This window comes from Xiphophorus maculatus, chromosome 19, assembly GCF_002775205.1.
Source record: "Xiphophorus maculatus strain JP 163 A chromosome 19, X_maculatus-5.0-male, whole genome shotgun sequence".
Classification (NCBI taxonomy): domain Eukaryota; kingdom Metazoa; phylum Chordata; class Actinopteri; order Cyprinodontiformes; family Poeciliidae; genus Xiphophorus; species Xiphophorus maculatus.
The window spans coordinates 13,951,610-13,962,943 of record NC_036461.1 but is presented as its reverse complement, the minus strand read 5'-3'; the positions used below and the strand labels follow the sequence as shown (position 1 = coordinate 13,962,943).

Sequence of the window (11,334 nt, the reverse complement as noted above, 5' to 3'; positions counted from 1 at the left end):
TTGCTTGTCGCTGCTTAATGAAGGCATTCCCATAGTATGAGGCTGCCGCTACCATGTCTTCACGTGAGTTGTCTGTCAAACATTGCATTTCTCAGAAGGCCGTCTGGAGCTCCATGTGCCACATAACTTCTGTGTCGCGTAAAGCTGGAAATGAGAATTTCTAGAGCTCTTTTAAAATTGGGAATTTCTTCTTGCTACTCCTCCATGATAGTTATTTGTAGAGTGCATGGATAGTTCTTGTCCTATCAACAGATTCCACCACTTGACCCCTATAATTCTGGAGCTCCTCCAAACCAACCACAGAGTTCTTGGATGCTTTTCTGATTATTTCCTTGTCAGTTTAGGCGGTCATGTCATGTCAGGGTTGCCCTCATATCATACTCTGTTTTCAGGTGATGCACAGTACAACATTCGATGTTCAAATGTTTGGATATTGTTTTATAACAATCATGCTTCAAATGACAGTACATTATCTCTTTCAAACTGCAGTGTTACTTTGTCTTGATCTTTTTTGATCACTAATGTTCTCTAGCAAACCTCTGGAGCCTTCACACATTTATTCTGATATTAAATTACACACCATTTACTGTTAAGTGAAAACCAAAGACAGTTGATTGCACCTGATTTTATTTTAGATTGTCAGAAGAAAGGGTCACAGTGCATTTTACTCTTTTCAGCTTGTTAGCTGTAAGACAATAAAAGCCATGTATTAATAACTTTGTTTTCATTTCACTGTTATGTGTTGGTCTAACAAATAAAATCCTAGTAAAATACAATGTAATTTATAGTTTGAATAAGCACTACATTGCTTATTCGAAGCAATGTGCCTCTCAAATAACAATACACTTGTTACATAAAACATGTATTCATGAAAATATCCTAATTTTGTTAATGAAGTCATCACTGTTGATCACATAGAAAAGTAGCAATAAGTATCAACAGTAATACAAAGACTATGACTTTATAAGAGTGAAGACAGTTGTGTGGAAAACGTTGATTCATAAAAGTTTATTTTATGCAGCCGTTCCCATTAGAAAACATGCAATTAATAACTGTTTTCTATTTCAAAAACCACCAAAATACATCGTTCAAATGTAGACACACAAAGACAGAAAATAAAATAAAATAACTGTTTATAGAAAATACATTCTCAAAACCTTTAGCTTGACATAATCTCTAATTAAAAGCATTGTTGCCAAGAAAACTGGGCCAAGTCTGAGTCACATTTGAACTCCCTGAACTATTTCAACTATTTTTTTGTTTGCTAAAACAAACCAAAAAACTTGGCCTGCTTTTAGGAATCAAAGCAAATTATATAACTTTTAACTGGTTTATATAAGAAGACATAAACACAGTCCTGTTGAGTTCTCTTTTGTTAAATGTGGGCAATTACACCACAGTTGCCATCAATGTAAGTTTATCAGAAACACAGCACCAGAGCAATTTGTTGTAACATTAAAAACACAATGCAGATTTTCAGACATTAGGAAATTAAAACTTTTACAGAACATGATAACACTGATTGGAATAAAAGTGCTGACATTTTTCCTCTAGTTCCTCTTTGTTCTCAATGTTGGAATGTGCCTTCAATGTCGTTTACTTTGTCTGAAAGTTCAGAAAGTGAACAAACAGTCAAGGAAATGCAAATATTTTATGGGGAAAAGTGCAAATTTAATGTAAAAATATTGAATAATATCAACTGATCGGAAAGATTGTTGTCTTTAAAACCAATTTAAGTTGTAAAATGAAATCTAAATTTATGGACTCAAAAAAGGATATTTTTCCAGGTGAGCTCTTGAATGGCTGACTGCACTTTTTTCTGGAATACAATTTGAGCTTCACACATGCAGGCATCTTCTGAAATTTCACTCCTCATTTCCTCTGAAACAATGAAAACACATGTCTGACAGGGGCAGAAGAAATGTTTGATCATCGTATGCTGGGTATATGACATAGCAGGTAAAAAATTGATTGGATGATTGGAATCAGAGATCAATGTTAGATGAAATTGAAAGTGTTATTTAATATAGGGTGGCTCAGATTGCACACACAATAGATTAGATCTATAATGATTTTAGTTTAAGACAAAGATTAGTAGTTTTTCTAAAATGTTAAAAAGTGTAACCAATTACGACCTTAACATGCTTACTTAATGAGGTCCACCTTAAATGGGACATTAAGACACACAACATTTATTAAATGAAAAGACATCCAGACAAATATAAAAGCAACATGTTACTAACTATGCAAAGAAATTAACATTTTAATAGTTAAAAGTTTTCCTACAGAACCCTTGTCTATAAACTGCGCAGAACCACTAAATACTTACTTTTTATCAATTTCTGATCTTTGTGTAGTTATAAACAAAACACACATTTAAATTTAAAGGTGCAGAAATGAGCTAAACCCAAATAGTTTTGGAGTTGTTCCTGCAGGTAAAAAGCACAGCTATTGGCCCTTTTTGTAATAAAGCCAGTAATAATTTTTAAACTAATGGATTAAAAATAACTGAAATCAAGTACATGATGCAAAAATGTTAAGACTACATTGAACTACAAAGTCCCTGTTTGAAGTTAGGTCTTTAGTAAAACCACTCTTAGCAGTAACTATCTGTAAGGTTTTATCACTCTCTTAGATTGTTGTGTAAGGATTTCTTCTTTTCTCTAACATTTCTTCAGATTGTTTAGATTTGCAGATCTTTGTTTATGCACAACTCTCTTAATTAAAAGGGCACATGTTGCTATTTTATCACACAATCTAGTAACTATGTTACCTGCAGAGGTTATAAAAATACAAACATTAAATTTGACTTTGGACTCTGACACCTTGAAATTGAACCTCTGTTCCTTTCCAACATTTCACCTTCAACAGGTAATTGCAACAATGCTTCTGATTTTGTCTGTACGAGAGTGATTGACAGCAATACGTTTCTGACTGAGTTGTGGATTTCTGCAGATGTCAGTAGGACCTCAGGGAAAGGCCAGAAAAACTAACTTTTTTCCCAGATTATGTCTCATGTTATGCTGTCACAATATAGTAGCAGTTTTAACAAATATGTAAAAAAAACCATGTGTATATATTTTTTAGAAAAGTTACATACTGCACCTTTAACATGACCATCCTAAATAGAGTGTGAGATAAAGCTCTGCTTTTTTGTGTGTAATTTCTTTGAACATTGCACACTAACAGTAGGGGTTAATTCACTAAGATACCAACTCCTTAGTAGATTGTACTGAGTTCATCTTTCCCACAGTTGAATGATGGTCATTAAATTGTTTGGACATGGCCCTGCAGCCTTTCCCTGGATAAATGGGTAGATTTCTTTCTGCCTTAGCATTGTGTTAACACAGGCCTGTATTGACAGTTATGTAACTTTCCATAGACACCCCAACAGTTGTAGGGAAGCCCGTGCCAGACTGTTTATTCAGGAAATTTGGAACTCCAAGAGATCATCTATAACCAAGCAACTTGAGGTGTGAGGACAGTGTGCCATGAACACAGAAAAACTTACGTGAACATGTTTTCTGGTCTGAATTTAGCATGTATCCTATTCGACACTTGCAGTTGTAAGAAACACCGTTGTTGATACAGATATGCTGGCAGTCGTGTCCCTGAATACATGCATCCAAACCTGAAGGAAGACACTGAGTCAGTTTACTCTGTCCACAAACATGTTTTGCTTATTAAATTAATGTTTCGTCTATGACATAACCTGTGAATGTTTGAATCGCATAACTCAACAGATATAAGAGAAAAAAGTTCCAGAATGTCATCTTTTTTTAACATCAGACTTTTTGTTTTCTGCAATGCCTTTTTTTCCATTACAGAAAAAAGGCAGTTATAAATGCCAGAAAATCTAAATTGCTGATGGAAAATAATCATTTGACCTATTGATTCTTTGCCCATTTATAAGGATCCATAAATTAAGAAAGCTACTGACCATGCCAGTTTCTATTCTGACAATTGGAATAGCCATGCTGCATGTTTTGCAGCATGTTTGTGCTCAACTGCTTTGCAACTTTACTCCTCCAGAAAGGTAGTTTTGTTGTTGTGTTATGATGCTGGGAGCATGAAAATTATTTCACAGAACAGCACTGGCATCCCATTGTGTGAAAGAGTCACGGAAAGAGTTTTATAATACATTAAACATGCAAACGAGTATATCCTGAGTTGACACAAGTTGCCTCAAAGACAAAATTTGTAAACAGAGAAGAAATCAAATTTCAAAGTCATCTAGGTCCAAGGTTGTCAAACTGGTACACAAGAATCACTGCTGGCACAAGGTCTGCTTTTAGTGGTAGGATACATTTTGTTTTAATTTCAAAGTTAAAAGTTAACCAGTTAAATTTTAGACATAATATTTGCAGTAAAAAAGATAATTTACATACAGATGTTTGTTTAATAAAAAGTGTGGAAAAAAAATTGAAGAGAATATTTGAAGATCTTTCTGTAGGAACAGGAGCAGATGAATGTAAGCAGCAACAAGCCAGTGGTTGTTGTTGCTGTCTGTTAATGACAGCAACCGAGTTAACATGTGTTCCAGTACCAAGTTGGAAACCAAAGGGGATTAGCTGATTATTGTGTTCAGTGATAAAAGTGACTAAAACACTAACAGTGTACTTCTCTGCACTTTAGCAAACATTTTAGCATAATAAGTATACAAATAGGTGATGCCACTTTTTTTCTGATGCTCTACCGCCTTGAAACCTGGAAAATATACACTTCTGGAATTTTTTGTGAAAATCAAGCTGGATTTTAAGTAACATAAAAATAAATTTGCTTACGTGAGCATGTCTTCCTGTCCATGTTGAGCGAATATCCCAGCCGACACTTGCAGACATATGAGCTTCCACTGTTGACACATATATGCTGGCAGTCATGTCCCTGAGAACATGCGTCTGAGCCTGAAAAGAAAAGGAAGCAGAGACTTCTGATATCAGAAATCCTTTTTCTTTTGGAGAGCATTTTGTGTTGCTGTAAAAAGCTTCACATGAAGCAGTCCTGCTGTGATGATTTTCAATTGTTTATATTTTTATGCAGAGTGAAATGACAAATCTTAAGTATGCATGTTTTCCCGCCGGGATTCAAAACATATCCTGTTATACATTTACATACAAACGAGTCATCCGTTTTGATACAAATGTGTTGGCAGCCATGTTATCCTGCACATGTACCTGAATCTGAAATGAGCAGCTATTACATATTACATCTGCGTGCCTCAGATGAGATGCAATGAACAACTGCTTGTCCAGAAAAGAAAAATCTTACGTGAGCATGTTTTTTTATCTGGATTCAACACATATCCCACTTGACATTTGCACATGTGTGAAGCATCACTGTTTACACAGATGTGCTGACAATCATGTCTATGGGAACATGGATCAGAACCTGAAAAGAAATCACACATGATCCAACATTTCCAAAAACAGTGAGAAAAGCAGTGAGAGGGAGGACAATATACTTGACACTAAATGTAAGAATCAATATTCCATCTCACAAATAACTTTTTGAGACACAGATATCATAGCTTTGTCTTACGTGAGCACGTTTTCTGGTCTGTATTTAACACATATCCCGCCCGACACTTGCAGACATATGATGCATCACTATTTTCACAAATATGATGGCAATCGTGTCCAAGGGCACATGGATCAGAACCTGGAAAGAAACAAATTTGCATGACAAAATATCTAGTGCTGCAATTAATTCTAACCTAACAGATGAAGAAATTAAAACAAGCAATGCAAAGTTTTAGTGCAAAAATAATCAAAAGGAATAGTAGGCATATTATGTTTAATAAAGGGAGCATAAGTTAAGATTTTCTGCGATATTTGGGATTTACGCCATTTTTTTGAAACATTCTCACACAAATTTTCTACATATCTCTATATCCCTGTGAAACCTCAACATAGTCACCAGCAAAGCATACTAAACGTGGCTGCAAGTTTCCTTACGTGAGCATGTTTTGTTGTCTGCGTTCAACAAATATCCTTTGCGACACATGCAAACATAAGAATCTCCACTTTTGACACAAATATGTTGGCAGTTATGTTCTGAAGAACATGCATCCATACCTGCGAAGAGAAACTTCCACATTAACACACAAACAAAAGTCTCCTCTGTACAGCCAAGCTAGAATGCGGTTTTAGACATAATTTTGTATGTAAATCAGCAATACCTAGAAATCTTTTGCCTGAGTTCGAAGGAAAAGGGGGGAAAACAGACAAATGAGTAATTTACATTTTTTTTAGTCTGCATCTAACACACGTCCCACTTAACATTTGCATATGTGATAGTCACCTTTGCTGAAACACATACATCGGCAGTCATTTATCTAAACCGGAAAAGAGGTGCTGTCATGTTCAAACTGACCTCTAACAATGTTTTCTTATTTGATTAAGATGTCAAGTACTCAGTACTATTTAACCTACATAACTACATGTATTGCTTGGGTTATTTGTGCAAACACAACAAAGAAAAGACATGAATGTTTATTGCCAATCCTTACTTTAAGGCATCTACAGGCTGGATAACCTGAAGACCTTTGACTTCTGAGGTAAACTGGGACTTAAGACCCTTATTTTTCGAAAATCAGAAAATCTATCAGTCACCGCAGCTGAAACTTATGATCTATTGAAAGAATCAAATGTTCTTACGTGAGCATGTTTTCTTATCTGTGTTCAACACGTATCCAGTTCTACACTGGCACATGTACGAGTCGCGGGTGTTGACACAAATATGCTGGCAGTCATGTCCCTGGGTACAAGCATCTGCACCTGAAAAAAGTCACTCACACATCAGGCTGGGATAGTTTTCAGGAGGAAGATTATAATAAGGATTTATGAACATCCACCACCTAATAGTCTGTGTTTTTAACTGTGCTCTGCTAGGCGTTCATATGCAGTAATATGGCTCAAACTAGCAGAGACTTGCTCGTTTTTGTAAGCCAGTATGTAAATGGTTGTCAAGTAAGTTGTTAAACTCTGTTACACTTTTAATCCAGTACCAATGACTGTATTTTCTCTGTCAATAGAGCTTCAGCATCTGGAGCTCTATTTACAGAACTTGAAGAGAACCTGCGTACTCACACTGAGGTTTAAACACGAGTTATGCAACCAGTCAGACATATCAGTAATTACAGGTTACAGGTCTTGCCTGTTTGTTTCTTTATGCAAATTCACAACTGTATCACCCTGCACATATTTGACAAGTACCATGAGGTGGACAAAGATCAGGAAAGTCACTGTTATACAAACTAAAAAGAAGAGGACTCAATATAGAACCTTAAAGCACACCAAGATTGCTGTCAACAACTGTAATTTACTAGAGCACATTTTTAATTATTTGGATATAATCTTAAAGCTAACTAACAAAAGGCTTGTCTGTACAATATTTAATCTTAAGCAATGCTGAACACTGAGAAATAAGATTTATTTTTATTCTTACGTGAGCATGTTTTCTTGTCTGGATTCAGGATGTAGCCAGGGCGACACTTGCAGATGTACGAGTCACCACTGTTGACACAAATATGCTGACAGTTGTGTCCTTGATCACATGGATCCAAACCTAAAAGGAAACACTTCACTGTCTGATTGGCTTATGCTTACTAAAATCACAGTAAAATCAGCTTTTCATTTATTGTTTGGTTAGTCTGTGAGTATTTAGAAAATCTGCCACATGCAAGCAAGTTTGTATGATCTTTGCTATTCAGCTGAAGAGATGCTACATTTATGGGTTACTTATGTGATTTGAATTTTAAGTATTTGTAAGAATATTTAAGTAGTTCAGTGTCTTTAAATTCCAATTACAGCCCATCCTTATATGAACCATGCAGTCAAATAAAAAGTGAATCCAAGCACAAAACTTGTCTTCAGTAATGATTTCACCATTGCAGTAAAGCACAAGTTGTTCACACCAAAACCCCAAAATACTCTTTAGGTTCAACTGGATGTTTAACAGGAAGCTTTTTCTGTTAGTAGCAAATACAATGTACAGCAGGTGTTTCCAAAATACATCAGGTGTTTGTACAAATCGACTAATCTTGGCTGTGGAGAAAGATAGTATTTTTGAAACCAGTGTTTCTATCCAATTTCTAAGATTCGGAAACTTAAGCTGTAATCTACCAACAATATTTAGCCAGCTTTTCTCAAACAAAAAGGAGAAATTAAATATGTTCAGAGAACGCTGCATGAGAGGGAGTGCAAACAGTTTTTGGACGCCAGTTGGCATTTTGAGAATTTAGTCAAATTAGTTATTCAAACAAGGGTAATTTTTATCCCAAAATCTCTCCATAAATTTTAATAATACCCTCATCTTAAAAGTAAGGGCTTGCAGTGTAAGTATAAAAATTAAATAGAACTTCACAAATTAGTGCCATGCAAAAAGTTTATACTAAGCAGCAAACATAACCAGTTCTTACTTTTTTGAGCCAGTGCTAACATGTAATACTAAAGGTATTAAATTCAGTCCCTTTAGTTTTAAATTTAAGATATAACATTATGAAGAGGCTGTTATGGATGTTTGAGCCTAGCCTCAACAGAGATCTTGATAGCCATGGTACGTGAGAATGAAGCAAAGACAAAAAAACAAAACAAAACAAACATTGTAAACTTAGAAATGCTAAACTGTGGTGGTTCTAGCAGATGAACAATCTGGTTCAATGTGGCTCAAGCTTAAATTTTAAATTATACATTTTAGCTGCAAAGTAAAGCTGAAAATTAAATAGGTCCAAGGGACCTGTTAGTCGGGGTTATTTGTGCTAGTGAATGCCATCGTAAGAAATGTATTTAGTACTTAGTCTTCAGCACAGGTCCAAGCTAAGTATACATTAGCTTTGATGAAGTATGGTTTCTTAGCTGAGATATATGTATAAAGCATATTTTCCTTAAAAATATTGTAAATAGAATAAAATGAAATGTTTTAAGGTATGGTTTAAAGCTTCTTTAGGAAAGTGGCTGTGTTTAGTCAAGCTCTTCTAAATACATGAGAATGAAAGAAATTTCCTACTTAAAAATGGCAACAAAAATCTTTTCTAATGCTTTTTTTAAAGCTAATTGCAAAGCAGTTGGCTTTAGTGAGTTCCTGCTTTAGACGACTTTTTAATGGCTTGCAGCACTTATTACAGCAGCAGCAGATTTCTGTGAACAGAATAGACAGCAACATATTAAGTTTCCTACATTTTAAAGAATGTGGTCAGAATCTGAATCGTCTCTTCTTTAAGCTGGTTAGTGTGGGATTTATTATTTATGCTTAAGGCTTACTGCATTAATACCACTCAGTGTTTTCACAGTTGCTGGACATCTTTTCAGTAGCATGTCCAATTAGTGATAAATTAGTGGTTGTCTTTGTGTTGTACTTAAAATTAAAGAAGAGGACCACTAGCCTTAGAATGAAGATCCTCTCTACGGTGCTGCCCATATGCTCACAGGTGAATAGAATAGGACCGATCTGACATACCGTTGTTCCCTTCACTGTCACGCTTATTATCGTCTTTCCTGCCATTTAGGCCTAGTCCGTTATCAATATCTGCACTCCCATTATCATCATCCTTACCACACAAAGTTTCCCTAAACTTAGACGTAAGCTTCTCGATCACACCATAGGTCTCCACATAGAAGACATGGTCATCATGTGGCTGGCTGGCCATAAGTTTCAGGGAAGCCATATCAGCTCTGTCAACTCCCACTGCATAGATTTCAATCCCAGATGCTCTGGCTGTGGCTGACACCTCCTCCACCTTGTCCTGAGGTCTCCCATCAGTCACTATAATAGCCACCTTAGCAATGTTCATGGAAGCGGATCGGGCCCCGGCCTCCTTGGTGAAGGCTTTCTCTATGGCGGTCCTGATGGCCATGCCCGTCATGGTGCCTGAAGCTAAGGGCTCAACTTGGCCGAGTGCCTGCATCACAGAGGATTTGTCAAAAAAAGTGTTGAGGAGAAACTCAATTTTGACTGTGCTCGCATAATTAACGAGGCCGACACGAGTGGCATCTCTGCCAATAACCAGGCTGTCCACCATGGCCTGCAGGAACTCCTTGGCCTTTTTAAATTCAGCAGGGCGCACACTGCGGGAACTGTCTATGATGAAAACCAGGTCAATAGGGCGATTTTTGCAATTAGTTCTTGTTGCTGTAAAGGAAAAAGAAAACAATTTTATTAGATTCATTTTCTGTTCTTTTTTTGTAAGCAGAGAGAAAAATATTCTTATAAGAAAAAGTGAGTTAGTTATTTTGGTAGCTACTTGTGTTTTGACATTTGTGTTTCATGTTTCCTTGTTTATTTGATTGATTTTCTTATTTTATAAAATGACAGCACACACACACTGTATTTGCCATCACTGGCATCCATATGTATTTTTCCAAGTTTTTCTGTTGTTTTTTTTTGTTGCACAAGCCCAATAACAGATATTATATCTGTTATATTTGATTTCATAACAGATATAATATTATATTATATTTGATTTTACTGGTTGGTTAATTTTCTTCCAGAAATTATATTGAAAATATGTTCAGTTTAGCACAAAACAATGAACAAAGAGAAAAGATATATATATATATATAATATCTATTGTAAGAAAAAAAAATTCACACATTTTTTTGTATATAGTTCTTATGTTGAGATGTTCAGTACCTGAACTGCTGCCGATTGTTGCTGGAGAATCTCCAGCAGGCTGCAAGGAGCCAGATGGTGCAGCTTTACGCTGAGATGGCTTGGACCCATGAAACCAAGACTTATTGCCACCAATTTAGCAAATTAAGGAAAGTGTGTGTGTCTGAATAGAGCTAAATAGTGCAACAGACTTATGCATCAGAATTGGAGTTGTATTATTATTTTAAGTGCTAATGAACCAATAACAATTTCTACTGCACTCGGATGTAAAATAAACTCTACATATCTAAAACTGCATGGTCTAGCAGTTAAAATGACAGGGAAAGTCCAACCTGCGTCATCTCTCAGTCCCTCGTGCCTCAGGTAGATGTCGGCATCTTTCCGCGCGCCCCGCTGCAGCAGGACGCTTCTCTGGTCACCCCGCCGGACCTCCTGAAAGCGCTCCTCACTCTGCGCCTCTACAGACGTCCCTGGGATCGATGCTAAGTTCTCTGATCGGTCATAGCGCCCTGGAGACACCCGACGCTGTGACCGGGGCTGTGGGAGAGAGCCCTGAGATCCCACCGCCAGGATACCAAAGACCACCACCACCTTCCACACTAACAAAACCATCTCGACTTCGTCCAACTGGTTTACAGCAGGGTGCACTCCTATTTATATCCTGCACGACCACTACCCATAAGGCGTGGAGAGTCGGGGATCCAATCCAGACCCTTTTAGTCTTTA

At 36.5% G+C, this 11,334-nt stretch overlaps 1 protein-coding gene across 4 annotated transcripts; it reads right to left on the bottom strand.

The window, feature by feature from the left end:
* Positions 1–613: 613 nt before the first annotated feature.
* On the bottom strand, positions 614–11,308 carry LOC102231930 (matrilin-3). Of its 4 annotated transcripts, none has more exons than XM_023352289.1 (11): positions 10,941–11,308; positions 9,457–10,128; positions 7,447–7,566; positions 6,657–6,776; positions 5,955–6,074; positions 5,539–5,658; positions 5,269–5,388; positions 4,785–4,904; positions 3,512–3,631; positions 1,780–1,881; positions 614–1,620 (listed from the first exon to the last, which is right to left on the bottom strand). In XM_023352289.1, exons 1-11 carry the CDS (start codon positions 11,218–11,220, stop codon positions 1,568–1,570), a joined length of 1,947 nt encoding a protein of 648 aa, XP_023208057.1. In that variant the 5' UTR covers positions 11,221–11,308; the 3' UTR covers positions 614–1,567. The 4 variants fall into 4 exon arrangements, 3 of the variants coding, with proteins under 3 accessions (XP_023208057.1, XP_023208058.1, XP_023208059.1); XM_023352290.1 differs by having other exon boundaries at positions 9,553–10,128; XR_002754432.1 differs by lacking the exon at positions 614–1,620 and having other exon boundaries at positions 1,841–1,881; positions 2,150–3,631.
* Between the last annotated feature and the right edge of the window lie 26 nt (positions 11,309–11,334).

Excerpts from the sequence above, each read along its gene's own strand:
- LOC102231930 (XM_023352289.1), bottom strand. The coding sequence starts at position 11,220 with ATGGTTTTGTTAGTGTGGAAGGTGGTGGTGGTCTTTGGTATCCTGGCG. Across the intron at positions 1,882-3,511 it reads AGACCAGAAAACATGTTCAC|AGGAAATGAGGAGTGAAATT; the intron begins GTAAGTTTTTCT and ends TCATTGTTTCAG. Across the intron at positions 1,621-1,779 it reads TCAAGAGCTCACCTGGAAAA|TTTCTGAACTTTCAGACAAA; the intron begins ATATCCTTTTTT and ends CTGTTTGTTCAC.